The sequence below is a fragment of the Eutrigla gurnardus genome (genome assembly GCF_963514095.1).
Source record: "Eutrigla gurnardus genome assembly, chromosome: 8".
Taxonomy (NCBI): domain Eukaryota; kingdom Metazoa; phylum Chordata; class Actinopteri; order Perciformes; family Triglidae; genus Eutrigla; species Eutrigla gurnardus.
The window spans coordinates 8,885,036-8,899,476 of record NC_139922.1 but is presented as its reverse complement, the minus strand read 5'-3'; the positions used below and the strand labels follow the sequence as shown (position 1 = coordinate 8,899,476).

At 41.9% G+C, this 14,441-nt stretch overlaps 2 protein-coding genes across 3 annotated transcripts in view; one reads left to right on the top strand and one right to left on the bottom strand.

Annotated features, from left to right (window-relative positions):
* The window catches only part of mtor (mechanistic target of rapamycin kinase), an 84,368-nt gene that overhangs the window by 27,288 nt on the left and 42,639 nt on the right, over positions 1 to 14,441 (top strand). For both annotated transcript variants that reach the window (XM_084014793.1, XM_084014794.1), the window contains exons 22-28: positions 665 to 777; positions 1,041 to 1,203; positions 1,698 to 1,790; positions 2,103 to 2,249; positions 2,758 to 2,900; positions 3,167 to 3,329; positions 4,767 to 4,912. In XM_084014793.1, the coding sequence (XP_083870919.1) occupies positions 665 to 777; positions 1,041 to 1,203; positions 1,698 to 1,790; positions 2,103 to 2,249; positions 2,758 to 2,900; positions 3,167 to 3,329; positions 4,767 to 4,912 (968 nt within the window). The remainder of the gene's footprint in view (positions 1 to 664; positions 778 to 1,040; positions 1,204 to 1,697; positions 1,791 to 2,102; positions 2,250 to 2,757; positions 2,901 to 3,166; positions 3,330 to 4,766; positions 4,913 to 14,441) is intronic.
* On the bottom strand, positions 8,103 to 10,885 carry angptl7 (angiopoietin-like 7). Its single transcript, XM_084014807.1, has 5 exons — positions 10,404 to 10,885; positions 9,128 to 9,228; positions 8,856 to 9,050; positions 8,421 to 8,616; positions 8,103 to 8,311 (listed from the first exon to the last, which is right to left on the bottom strand). The coding sequence occupies exons 1-5, from the start codon at positions 10,762 to 10,764 to the stop codon at positions 8,139 to 8,141; spliced, it is 1,026 nt and encodes a 341-aa protein (XP_083870933.1). The 5' UTR covers positions 10,765 to 10,885; the 3' UTR covers positions 8,103 to 8,138.

Sequence of the window (14,441 nt, the reverse complement as noted above, 5' to 3'; positions counted from 1 at the left end):
GAATTTAAAACTTCATATTCAGAAATTAATTCCTACTGTTTAGTGCAAGCCGTGCAAGTTGGGTCTAATAAAATCTTGCAAACTCCATCAAACTGCGCAATATCAATACATGTTTGATTTTGAGATGAATGCCTGGTGAATCTTAATGAGGAAACAAAAACAACCAGGAGAGGCTTCTCATCTAATGTGCATTTCATTTCAGTATCAGCCGGTGTATTATTTCTCTATTGCAATACAGCATTTTCCTGGAAGGCTAACATGTGTACCAACACCTCCCGGAAATAATACGCCAGCCTTTTTTTTCTTTAGGGATTCCTGGAAAATGCAGTTGAGCGATAACGAGCTTGTTAAAGTGAACTGCTCTTGGTAGGTGTTGCGGTATGCGGGACTGAGCAGTGTATTAGAAATGTAATATATGGGGATGAACCCCATGAGATGTATGATCTTGTTTTCGAGAGGCTCCCAAACAAATACTCCCAAAACAAATTTAAAACAGAGAAGCACAAGACATAATGTTATTTAACGCCACAATTACAAAACAAACAACAAATAACTAAATAAATACCAGACTAAATAACTAATAGACCAATCTGCAGAGTCTGTTTTATATCACATTGAGGGGATGGCGATTGGTTTTAATTTCAGCTTGTGCTCTCTTTTGCAGATGCTCAACGCCATCCAACTGTTCGGTGCCAACCTGGACGACTACCTGCACTTGCTGCTTCCTCCCATTGTCAAGCTATTTGATGCCTCTGATGTGCCCCTGCAGGCCCGCAAGTCAGTAGTTTTTAGTGAAACCAGTGGATATTATTGATTTACCATTGTTATATTATCTCCTGAATCTGATTTTTGAAATGAAAATTGTAACAGCACTATCACTATAATACAAGAAAGAAGAGCAGGGTTCCACTCGTAGTGTTCTCTACACTATAACATTTTTACATGCACTTTAAATTTCTTTCTCATGTCTCTCTGTCCAGCTAATGTTTAAGTAAAGCTGAGCGTTTTATGTTTATATGTATTTTCTCTGTGTGTCTCAGGGTTGCCTTGGAGACGCTGGACCGCCTGACAGAGTCCCTGGATTTCACCGACTATGCGTCACGCATTATCCACCCGATTGTTCGGGCACTCGACAGCACGCCTGAGCTGCGCGCCACCTCCATGGACACCCTGTCCTCGCTCGTATTCCAGTTAGGAAAGAAGGTAGCTATAAACGTCTCGAGGGCTCCCTTTGGATGTAGCTATTTTTCAAACGACTGCCTCTAGCCTCCCTACCGCTGGCTTCACATGAACAGCATTTCAGCAACCCTCCACCAACAGTCTTTATTGCCGATACTTCCTGCCAGACTGCTGATGTCATAGACCATTTGGCGGCGGGGGGTTGGTGTTTATGAGAGTGGATGAGGTCACATTCACACCCCCCATCCTGAGCCGTCCCCTCCCTTATCCCTAAACCCTCCTACCGTTTTCTTGGGTCTAACCTCAGAAGCACCAGCTCACGTGCAGCCTCGTCTGGCAACAAACGTGCAGGGGAAGCTTTTGAACTGGGACATTCGTGGTGGTTAGAGACAAGTGCAGGACACTCATTTCCGCACACCACGCATTTGGCTTGTGGTGTGGGGAAAGAGCTAGCCAGACCAAACCACATAAACCACACATGCACTCTTTTATTTACTCTTTTCCCCTTTTATTTTCAGTACCAGATCTTCATCCCTATGGTGAACAAAGTGATGCTGAAGCACAGGGTCAACCACCAGCGTTACGACATACTCATATGTCGCATCGTTAAGGTGAGCCCCCACCAATATATCCAGGTATTCTCATAAACACATTCATACTTGCACACGTTTCCAACATGCCTCCTGAATTGACTGTTCTTTGCCTCGTGACCAGTCAGGCAAAACACAATATAACCCATCATGACACAGAGTAACTGCACATGGTCCCTGCTGTGTTTATCAACAGTTATCCCTCAGGAAGGAAATGCACTTCTACATTCATGAAACATGTTTTGAAGCCTGACTCAACCGTTTGTCTGTGTGTGGCCTGTGTGTGGCCGGTGCATGTGTGTGGCCTGTGTGCGCGTTTGTAACTATGTTTAGGGCTATACTCTGGCGGAGGAGGAAGAGGACCCTCTAATCTTCCAACATCGCCAGCTTCGTGGTAACCAAGGTGATGCTCTGGTCAGCGGGCCCGTGGAGGCGGGGCCTATGAAGAAGCTTCATGTCAGCACTACAGCACTTCAGAAGGTCAGAAGAGATCATTTACGTTCATACTTCGTACTATAGTTAAAGGTATTCAACACAAGTCCAGTGTTGATTCCCTGGCACAGTTGTTGACTGTATGGTGATTGTGTACAGGAAACAGCCCTGTGTACAAGCTGTTTTTGTTTACTTGTATTGATGACGTACGCACTTACAGACCGGTGATGAATTAAAGGAAATTCAAATAAGCGGAGAAACACAATGAATGCAGATGCTTCCATTCAGGGCACAAGGGTCGTGAGAATCGCATGCTGTGGCCTTCACAGTAACCAGAGCGTTCTCCACCATCGTCGTCAAAACACCACATGAGGCAGTACTTTGTGGAACGCTGTTCCATTCCTTGGAGCATTCCATGACTATTATTGAATTATGTATGCATCTGAGCCAGATCATCCCACACACATTACCTGTGGCACTCTGGTCTGGAGAAACTGTGCTGCTCCCACGTACTTCCCAGTGATTTCTGAGATGGAGGCTTTCTGTCCCTCCACAGGCTTGGGGTGCTGCAAGGAAGGTGTCCAAAGATGATTGGCTGGAATGGCTTAGGCGCTTGAGTGTTGTCCTGCTCAAGGAGTCGTCATCCCCGGCCCTGAGATCATGCTGGTCACTGGCCCAAACCTACATCCCTCTTGCCAGGTCGGGTCTACCTCTCTCTAGCTCACCTACTCCTCCCTCTATCCCTCCTTTTTTTTCTTGACTCAGTTCTTTAGTGTTCCACATCTATAATTCACCACAACAGCTAAAAGCATTCACGTAATCATCATGGTAATGCAGAATCTGAAGCTGCTCAGTTACCAGCTGTAAATGTGAAGCAGATTGTTATAAAACATACTATACATGCTCTGTGATCAGAGCCGCTTCAGCAAAATATAATGTATATTTTTTTATGTTGTGTCACACAGAGACCTGTTCAACGCAGCCTTCCTGTCTTGTTGGTCTGAGCTCAGTGAGGACCAGCAGGACGAACTCATCCGCAGCATTGAGTTAGCTCTCACCTCCCAGGACATCGCTGAGGTCACACAGACTCTCCTCAACCTGGCAGAGTTCATGGAGCACAGTGACAAGGTGAGCGCTGGACTGCAGCAGCTACATTAAAGCACAGAAGTGCTGTGATAAAATTTAGATGGAGCCACACGTCATGTTTTATTGGCGTGCCTCAGGACTTTATCTCTGAATATTCATAATTCAAGGTTGAATATTAGGTAGTTCATTTTAAAGGGGTGATAAAGAAAGCTGTTCCTTCCTCCTAGAATTTAATCTCAAACCCTCATCATAAATCTACAAGGGTTGGATGTTATTCATTACTACCAGTGACTCAACCATAACAGGTCCATTTTGGAACGTTTTATATACAAACTGTCCAGGCCCTTTGTCGACCAAAAACAACATGCCAAGTAGATGTGCATGATACTACATGCATTACGTGATGTTAAAATACCATTTGGATATAGGCGTTACTGCTATTGCTCTCCAGCTGGCAATGCAGCGGCATTTAAACCTCATTTGTTTTAATGTTGTCTTTTTGGAAACAACAATGATGGTTCACTTGGCTCTGATCTTTGTCATCAACGTATCTCCACACTAAGTGGTGCATGAAAGTATTCACTGCCGGAAAATTCAAATCGAGAGCCAGATGCAAAACGGCCTATGAATGCAAATTCCCAAACCTGCACGGAGGCGCTCAGTAACTGTACAGGAGAAAGCACCAAAGTGTCCTTGTTTGCCCTCGTATTCTGTGGAGACGCCAGCCTACAGTTCACTACAGTCAAGATACCTGCGGTTACGCCGTACCAGCTGTGATGTGGGAACAGTCTAAGTGGTTTTAAGTGCAATTGAAACAGCAGAGTAAAAGGTGTTGTTTACATGGATTTTGTGGTGTAGGTTTAGAGTTTGCCTAAACATTATCTTTTTCAACTTTTATTTAACTGATAGAAAAACTTTGTGGCTGCTATGATTGGGATAAACATAGGAACAGGAGGAGAAAACATGTAAAACCACAGCAATAGTTGTTGCACAGGTGTTGCAGAACTACTAAAAAGTTAACAGAGAGAGCTCTTCAAAATGGCCCTTTTTCTCACTAGTCCACTGTTTGACCACACATGTTGAGATAATTAGTGACGATCCTGTTACGCTGAGAGCAGAGACCGTCATGGCTGGGTCATAATATAGTATTTCAGCAGGGCTACCCCCCTGTTGTGAAGCTGCAGTAGAAACGCATATAAAGTCTTATATTCCGAGCCAGTGGAAAGAAGGACGTGAGATGTTTTCTCTGGTCTACCAGACAGCCAATTACATGTTAATTCAATTGCTACATAAAACTACCTTATTTCAGTCATTCACAGGTCACATTAAATACACTCGGTGAGACTTGAGCAGAATAATATGATCTATTGAGGGTGCAAACCTTTCTAATTGCAAATAGAGGACAGTAGGGGTTACAGACAACTAGTCACTAAATTTAAATGTGTTTATGATTGTTTTGTGCAACGTTTCCTTTTCCAGGGCCCTCTGCCCCTCAGAGATGATAATGGCATCGTACTGCTTGGAGAGAGAGCTGCCAAGTGCCGTGCCTACGCCAAGGCTCTGCACTACAAAGAGCTGGAGTTTCAGAAAGGGGCTTCTCCTCTCATCCTGGAGTCTCTAATCAGGTAGGCAGGCTGAAAACCTCAGAAGCAAACTATTTTTTTAAATGAGGAAAAAAACATGGCCTTGGGAAGTTGACTTCAGTCTTTGTTCATCACAGTATTTGACTGAAAACGGCAGGCACACATTATTTCTTCACATGAACGGTGAACGGTCTATTCTATGGTGAACAAAATGTTTGATCCTCTATCTATCTATCTATTTCTCCTTTGGTCAAAGTAACACTTCTACATTTTTCATTTAAGTCATAGTAGAGTTAAAGGAATTTGTAGCTTCTTCAAGGTAAGCCTGCTGGTGTCAAACCATTTCTTGGTAACGTTGAGATCATACCATAATTCCGTGTCAGTGGGAGGTCGCTTCCTGTTGGTGTAGATTCATCCTCGTCACAAAAACTAGGTTTGACAGGTGCCTCCATGATAAACAGTTATTACATTACAAATGATTGCTTAAAGACGCACGTTAAACCCTTCTCTCAAAGTCCATTTCTATTCAAATAAATACACAAAAAATGATAGAACACATATCCTCCCATAAGCCTTTGATATCTTCTGTCATCTTTTCCATCCCCTTTTCTCATCCTTCTTTATTTCTATGCCTTTGGCATGGCGTGGAGAAATCTGTTTTCCAGGCATCTAATTGGATGCTTGCCTCCTTTTCATCTATGAGTGTCTGGACTTGTGTTTCTCAGGGGCCTGTTTTCAATTTCTCGGGAGCCTTGATGATGATGAATGATGGGAGCCGGCACTCTGGTGTTTTCAATATCCCCATCTGGTTCTCACCTCTCCAGGATTTCCCATAAAAGATCTTGAGGCTGTTGTGCAAAAAGTACTATGTCCACCCGGCTCGACGGAGTCACCACTGTGTATAAAAATCATCATAACTGATGCATGCTTTTGGTGACAAGGAGGCATCGTCACTGCTATTTGAGTACTTGATGACTCATTGTGTTTGTAGATGAGTACGCGATTATGTCAGGGTTCAGGGTATTAAATCTGAATAGGTGACTAACTCATAATAGTACACAATTTATGAGTTGCCCTGGTATGAATAATGTGTGAGGGATTTTAAGAAAATCCAAATAATTCGTTTGTGGTCTAACTAAATTCACAGACCTCATAGCTTTGGATAGAGCCAGGAAACTGCTCACATTTTCCCCATTTATCCCAACAACAGAGGATCATTGTTAATTGGTGTTATTGGTACATCATGCCATGCTTTTAAATTGACTTGGGTTAGTCATTTGTTTCTGTTTGTGGAATTTAACAGATGGATAATATGAAGGTCCATAAAAAGCAAATTGCTCCTTTATTAACAGCGTAACCGTGATTTTGGTGGTCCCATCACCAGTGTAGCAACTGGATTGTTTCATCTGGACCACGTGTTAATAATAAAGGAATAGCCATAATCTTAACGGCCACTATGGAAATACTTGGAATGGACAAAGGAATTTTAAAACAAAGTTTAGTATGTTCAGATATAAAGATGGCTGCAAACTGTTAAGCAAAAGCTTATCTTCTGCTTAGCATCCAGAGTGGCTCTTGTGCAAGATTTTATTTACCTCCAAACTGCTCAGATGGATGCATGTCTGAGTAGAAGGGGGTGGACACAATAACACAAACACACGTACAATGTAATGCAATCCAGTAGCCACATAATATACCACCTTCCACAGGATGTTCTACTTTAGTTATGGCCACATTTGATGTGTGGATTACAACTATCTGAGAAAAGGAACACCTCATACACCGTATAGGTATAATAATGTGTATAGGTTTATTTAAATATAGATAGTGGGGAAACAAGGAATGCAATTTAACATTACAAAACTCTAAAGTCCCAAGATAATTTTATTTTCATATTAACGTCCAAAATATTTAACTCTCCAGAAAAATAACCTATTAGTTCTATTTGCAACAGTTGGGTTTCCCATGTGAAGCACATGTGGTTTTGTACTCATAGTTGAACTTAGACCATCCACCAGTGTTCAAGGTCTCCTTTTGTTCAGGGGGCACCAGGTTAAATAATATTGAACCTTAGAATAGAAAGAGCAGATCATTTGTCACTGTCCAGAGGTCACATTTGGCTGCCCTTCATTCCACTGTGGCCATTTCTTTCTAAAGGGTAGGGTCATATGTCCAACTATAACTAGATGTTTACCCTGAATGGTCGTGTCACCTTGTAAAAGAACGAGCATTTCACTAAGCCAACCACCGAGCCTGTATAGACAACCATCCCTGTCTGTATGTGTTCAAATGCTCTAAGGAACTCTTTGTTGGTTGAAAGCTTAGCAAAATGGTGTCATTGTTGTCAAGGTTGTAAACCTTGAGGCATTTAAGTTGACGGCGGAATAGAGTGTGTGTGTGTGTGTGTGTGTGTGTGTGTGTGTGTGTGTGTGTGGTCTTCATTCTTGCATCCCAGGTGCCATGGGACCTTTGCCCAGGATGTCAGTAGATGACCCATGAGTCAGAGGTCGGTGGCTCAAGGCGAATATGTTGCTTTTATTGGACATGAATAGACACAAGAGTCAGTTTGCTCTTAGACTTTGACACATTTCAACTGAGCTATTTAGTCAGTGAAATGAGAGAATCATCTTATATTACCTGTTTGAAAGGGAGTATACACCATGTTTCTTTTAAAAAATATGTTTATTTTCTATCACATAAAACAACATAATTACAGAGCTGTACACATTTTACAAATGACACATTTCCAACATCAATGGTTAGGGTTTTACAATAAAATGCAGGGTAATTCATAGGAAATGCCTTTGGTGGTTGATCCCATTTTGCAACTCACAAAGATCCTTTCAGTCCATTAGTTCCTACCAGTCATTAATGATTTCTACCTGAACCAGACCACTCTGGACTGATTCCTGCTACTACCCATGCATTGCTTGTGTTAACTGAAAATACATCCTAGTGCTTTCAAGACAAATGAGAAAATGAATCAAAATCCAGTTACCCATATGGGACAGTGGTAAAAGAGCATCTATCAAAGCCTTTGAAAAATAAAATATTTTACTGATAAATACACAAAATGAACTACAATTTACAATCAAACACGGCAAAAACATAACACATTCATCTGACTGAAACTTAACCAGACCATCACAAACTACATTTTCATTCCTTTCGCAGTCAAGTGAAGGCCACAATTTGGTTGAACAGGTATTAGTGAGTACTCTCAGCATTCATGCGTATGATCTTGGGCCAAGACACACAGCTGAAGCACTTATGGTTGAAAATCCACTGGCCGGACCTTCATCTCCACTTTCTTGAGGGAATAGTTGGACCCATGCCAGCCATACCAATTGATCCCATCTGGCTTCTTTGTTATGTGCTGGCCGTAGCGGTAAAAAGCGCCATTCAAGTTTGAGTCAGTGCAGCAGTTGTACCAGTAACCACCTGGAGGGAGACGAGGGGAAAATAATTAGACCTAATGTGAATTGAGGAAATATGTACCTGTTGCTGAGTACATGGATTGTTTTCTGTGCATTTTGCTTTCATAATGTACCTTTGCGCAGGGAAGCACAGTCGTCCACACATTTGTCATTGTCCTTGTTCATGGTGCTGAAGTTGGTGTTGTTGTGGTAGCGCAGCGAGTCTCCAGCGTTCCCACTGTAGTTGGCGAGGAAGAGCTTGTAGCTGTTTAGCTCATTAGCCACAGTGAAAAAGCCATATTCTGCATAGCGTGTCTCTCCTTCCCAGTCCTGCATTGGAAAACGCATATAACTGATGATTTAGAGAGGGGCAGTTATAGAGCCTGGGAATCTTGGCGCTCTCTTAACATTAGTTTGATTTAATATACATTTCTTTATGCTCAGTATCCGTAGGAACAAATGAGCTCTGTTTTTGTACACTCTTACTATGAAATGCTATGGTTAAGATATTCTTCCTCTTTAGTGTCCCAGCCCAAGCTTACACGAGTGCCATGTTTTCCAACACTTACCTCCATCTCAATCCTGAGCATACTGGGCTGCCTTGTTAAACGGAAGATGTGGTCATTGCCCAGCCAGAAGTCTCCACGGATGGATCCAAATCCACTTTTGTACTGCTTCCAGTCACGGTTGAATGATGTCAGGCCGACTTTGCGCCTTTGGATCAGAGTCCAACCACCTCCATTTGTCTCCATATCGCAGTAGACCTGAAAGTATTAACCAAAATGTAACAGAATGCAGATGCCTCACTGTGCCCTATACACAACTCTGAAGTCAAACTTACGCTCAGCTCAGGTGTACCCAAGAACTCATCTTTAGGCAGTTTGTACTCTCCAGATATTTTGTAGTTCTTGCTGTACAGGGATGCACAGTCATATAGGGCATCTGGAAAAAAGAAGAATCCCTTCAGTTATGTTGAAACCATATGCAGTTTCTAAAAATGTGAATGTCGTAAATCCTAACAGCTTTATGGATATCTGAGTGGTTGGGCAGATGAAAAAGTGACCTTTACCCCCAGTAAAAGCAAAATAGATCAAAACAGAGGGGAGCGATGGCTCAGATGTATGCAGAGTTCTTCTCTTTTACTCCTGTTGCAGTATGTTGATACCATTAATAGGGCCATGAGATCACTATAGAGCAAAGAGCCCAATACTTTAAAAAGTCTGCATCAATGAAAAAGAGAAGGGAACCTCTCCGTCTTCTAATCTTTGCTTCCCTTCCTGTTCTGGGCTCCTGTCTCTAATTTACCCCAGTTTTAAAAAGGCCTCTGTGTTCCCTTTGCCAGTGACATAAATGTGGCCCTGCTGGACCACACAGTTAAGGTATTGAAATAATAAACGACGTAATGCCTGTTTAACCTCCCCGCTGCAGCCAGTGCTGATTAGCGGCGTGTTAAAGTTGGGTTGAATGTCTGAGATGATTTGGCTTTGATGGAGCTCTTTATTGACAGACCTGAAGAGCTTTTGACTGCTGCCAGGCAGCTCAGATAGGAGTGTGCACTGTAATCTATTTCACCAAGATTCCTAGATCTGCCACACAGCAATGGGCGAGGGTGATTATAGTTTTTTTTTTTTACAGGCAAAATAAATATATAGTGTCTTGTGTGCAAAATAGTTGACCTATTTGAAGACTGTTTTGGAAAATGCGGGTACTCGTATTCTAGTGAAATAATAGTTCATGATTTTCTCAGCATGTTATTCATTCATTATTTAAAAAATGAGTACTCTTCTAGATGAAAAGAAGTCCATGTAATTTGAGGAAACTAAAATAGATTTATATGTTATTTAAAACCACATTAAGATGGTTGTTAAATGAAGGGTACATTAAGTTCAGTCATATTGTCCACATATTGAAATAATTTTCGGAGCGTGAATTTGACAGCAAGTCACAAGGTGTTAGAAACTAAAATTGCTTTTTGTGATTAAAATCTTGCCAGTGTTGAAATAGTTTTACCTGTAATATATTTGTGGATGTTAAGACACCAGCCAGCTGCACACAACCCTCTGGCCTGAACATAATTTAGTTTCTCTTTACAGCTGCTACAAAGTGTCGATGCTCACCTGAGGAGGTCTGAGTAGCAGACTGCAGGGTCTGTAGCTGCATGATCTCCACACGGTTGTTGATTTCCGAGTACTTGCTCTCTGCCTCTGTGACCCGGGCTTCTTGTTGCCGGTTCTGCTTGTCCAGCTCCATTATTTGCCTCACAACGCTCATCAAGTCTGTCTCCTGCTTGCGGCTCATCTCCTCGAGGAGACTGGTCAGATTGGCCACCTGAACCTTGAGGGAGCGCACCTCATCGCAGCACTGAGCCTTGGGAGGCTTCGGAGGTGCCAGTCTCTTCCTGGGATTCTGGGCCCATGTCTCTGCCAACAGAAGCAGCGTGAGCCCCAAAGCCACTATGCTCAGATTGACTTTTGACATTTTCGATGCAAAAGTTCTTTTCTCAAAGCTTGTTGATTGTGTTCGCCGTTCAAAAAGTAGATGTTTCCTGTAGAAGGTCTTTGCTGGAAATGTCAAACAGACTAAAGTTTGGCTGACCAGATGAGATAGAGCTCCTCTTTGACCAGCTGCTCTCCCAGGCTCTGTCTTATTTCCTCACTGAAGCCCTCCTCTGCCTGAACATCTTAAATATTTTGCATTGGGTCCTCCCCCTCTCTCCTGGTGCGCACCAGTCACTGTGCTGACCCTCTCCAACCTTAGTGTGGAGGACCTTTACCACCCCCCCCCCCCCCCCCCCCACACACACACACACACACACACACACACACACACACCCACCTTCTCCCCCCATTTTACTTTCACTCATTCCACAGAGGTTTTGCTCACGTTTCTCCTCCGTTTGTCAGGTATTGAAGGTTTTCTTTTTTCTTCTTCTGCTTGGAAGAGCAACATGTGGAGCTGAGGAAACCTAACAAAGACTACTGTCTAAAGTCTTTGCACGTACAGTTTCATGCCACTTGGTAAAATGTGAAAACACCAAGTCTTGAATACTTCAGCTTGAAAATGATTTAGCTTTACAAAAACATTGTTACACCATTCGACTACTTGTTTTAGGCTTTAGAGCAGTTGTCTGTAATTTCCGTCCCTGTCTTCACACTTAAATTACCCCAATAATGACGATTTTTACTATATCCTTGGGGCCAACCATTTCCTCAGTAAATTTGGTCTTCACATGCCAAGAGATGAGTCAGTAAGTACTCTTAATTGTAGGTTAAGTGTTCTATTGATGCTACCAGTTTTGGCAGATGTTGAAACAGGCATGTTTTCAACTGAGCCTTTCAGCATCAGATTTCAAAAGGGTGTTGATACAAGGAGAACGGCTTAATAAGACCTTCAGGATAGAATTAGGCCAGAATGCAGTTTGCATTAAATCATTTGTGAAGGAGAGGGCAGGCGAAGTCTCAGTGTGCTGTCCACACGTGTAAAGGCTTAACATTTTGCCATCACACATGCACTGCATTTTTTAAAGTAGCTAAAATGGTGTACTGTTACCCACTTGTGAACCACAGAACAACAGAATGAAGTGATATTCTTGTGGCTTTGATGAATAACAGAAGGCTGCTTGTATTTTCTCTTCTGTGTTCTATCACAGACAAAGCTGACATTGGTTTTCTTGTTCCTTTGCCACCGCAAAATCAATTTTAAAATGTTTTAATAGTAATGTGGTAAGCGTTGGAAGGGAAACACTGTATTTGAAAAAAAAAAAAGAACATTAATAATATTCAATTTTCTTTTTTTTATGTGACTGCTAGAGCTGAAAAGATGGTTAGAACCCTTTTTATTGTATTCAGGATGAAAGAGGTACCTTCAGATGTCCTTGGAAATACTGCTGCTCTTAGTGTGTTAACCTGAAATGTTCACTTTTTGTCACATTTTTGAAGGTGGAATACATTGATTATTTTAAAGCTGACCCAAGATGACCCGTTGATTAGAGACCCTGAATACGGGTCTGACCTGTCACTGTCCTGTCTGACTTGGGTGCAAAGGAGCTCTGTACAGCGGTTAGTGGCAGGTTAAAGGGACGGTCAGACTGTACACTGTGCTGCGAGGAAACACTCAAATGCACATAAAATGTTCATTGCGGTTTGAGCTAGCATTTTTAACACCTACAATTGTGGAAGACACAAAGCCGCACTGTAGCAGTGAAAGTGTTTGCTGTTGGTTTGAACCAGCATTAACGATCTGCTGCTGATTGTGGTGGTTTTATGTGGCTTAAAGTCCAGCTGAAACGGTACCAAGAGTATCTGGCTTCCTTACCGGCATGTATTTCCCAGTGAATCAGGACAGGCAGGCGAGACATAACATCAGGCAGGAATTTGATCCAATCATTGAAATATGGGTTCAAGACCTTCTCTAATTCTGTGCAGATCTGTAGTTGCAGATTGATTGATGGAGTGATATCATGAAGTTATTGGTTTAATTTGGTTGGTACTGATGTACACGTGTCATATTTTCTTTCCCAGGAAGATGAACATTGTATTTTGATATTTCGATTTTTTGTCATTTTTGTTGTTAAATAGGTGCACACTATGACCTGGATGTGATCAAAAAGGGTTAAAAAAAACCCCATTAATTTCAGATTTACTTAAATGCCAATATTTGCAAAAAATCCTGCTTTTTGGTCACCTCTTCTTTTTTTTTTTTTCTTTTTTTTTCTTTTCTGCAATATCAGAGAAGCTTTCTTGAATCTCCAATCTGTGGAATTTCTATCTCACCTCAGCTTCCCTGAGGAGCTGCCAGCCTGCCCAACTTGGAGGAGATGCCTTTGGAGATTTGGCCAAAAGGGTGGTTGTGGTTGGGGGTGGGGGGGGGGGGGGGGGGGGGGGTTATTGGGGGTGGTATGCATTGGGCATTGAGACAACAGATCATGAATGACTTTTATGATACTCAGCTATGTGTGATCATTGCCGTGCAGACTAGATGAACTGCCATGATGAAGTGCCAGAGTATGCTGTTAATAGAGGGAGTTGTGCAGAAGACTAACTGAGACATAGCTGGACCAGGACATTCCTCTCCGTTTTTACTTGAACTTTATGGCTTTTCTCTTCCTTACACAGACAAAATGAAGGGTCTGAAAAGGCAGGGACAGTGGCTTTTGCAGATTCATAGACGAGAGAATGTCAAAGCATATGAAACCACAACAATTAATTACTCTGTTTAAAGACCAATGATTGTGCCCCCGATGGCATTTGACCACTTGTAGCTATGGAGCAATGCTTTTATGAGTGGGTTCATATCTTGTTTGCCCATGGATGATATGATGCACATTCTGAGTCCCATTCAGAACTAAAACCCAAAACATTTCAGTGATAATAATTCAGGCTCAGCAGCAAGCTGTGACAGTTCAGCATTGATCTTTTTAAACTGACTTTTTGTGAAATTATCCTCAAGTTATGGAAGTGCAGTACTAAATCACTAGAGTACCCCTTTAAAGTCTACTCGCAACTCAAGACATTTGTCCAAATTAATCGGTTACATTTGAATTTCTTACTGTACTGGACGCCATGAGCCATCCATCCTGAGTCAGGTAGTCATCTTATTCGGTTGTAAGAATTTATGAAACAAATGCGATATCACCACCATGAAACAAAACTAAAACTTGACACTTTTACCTTTTACCTTAATACATGATCTGGCATCAACCCTCAGGTTTACTTTTTACACCTTAGAGCTGGAGTCCCTCACTTCCTCACTTGGTCTGGGAAACAAATAAGGAGTGTTGATCATTCTGCTTGGCATCATCTTTGTATCATGGAAATGCACAGCATAAATCCAAAATATGACATAATTATGCGATGTCAGTGTTCTGCTATCACTTTGATGTTTCACAGTGTAAAAAGATAAATATTTGGATGCGTATATCTCTTCCTTTTCCCAGATATTTTGCTTGTTGAATGTTAGTGGCCAATTTTTACAACTGGTCACCGCTTTGCAATTTCCCCTTCACAATTTAGTTTTGTTTAATGTTGACATGTGCTTTTAGTTTCCTGTATTTGTTTGATTTGTAAGACACATGGTAGTAATAAGCCATTTGTCATCTTAATACGAACATAATAGCCTTAATGTTCCCTTTGCCGCAATGTTTTAATTGCTAGATA

What these genes read in the sequence shown, in the direction of transcription:
- angptl7 (XM_084014807.1), bottom strand. Translation starts at nt 10,764, where the DNA reads ATGTCAAAAGTCAATCTGAGCATAGTGGCTTTGGGGCTCACGCTGCTT. An exon ending in TGCTCAGGATTGAGATGGAG is followed by an intron (nt 8,617 to 8,855) that starts GTAAGTGTTGGA and finishes TTTCCAATGCAG; the next exon opens with GACTGGGAAGGAGAGACACG. An exon ending in CTGTGCTTCCCTGCGCAAAG is followed by an intron (nt 8,312 to 8,420) that starts GTACATTATGAA and finishes GTCTCCCTCCAG; the next exon opens with GTGGTTACTGGTACAACTGC.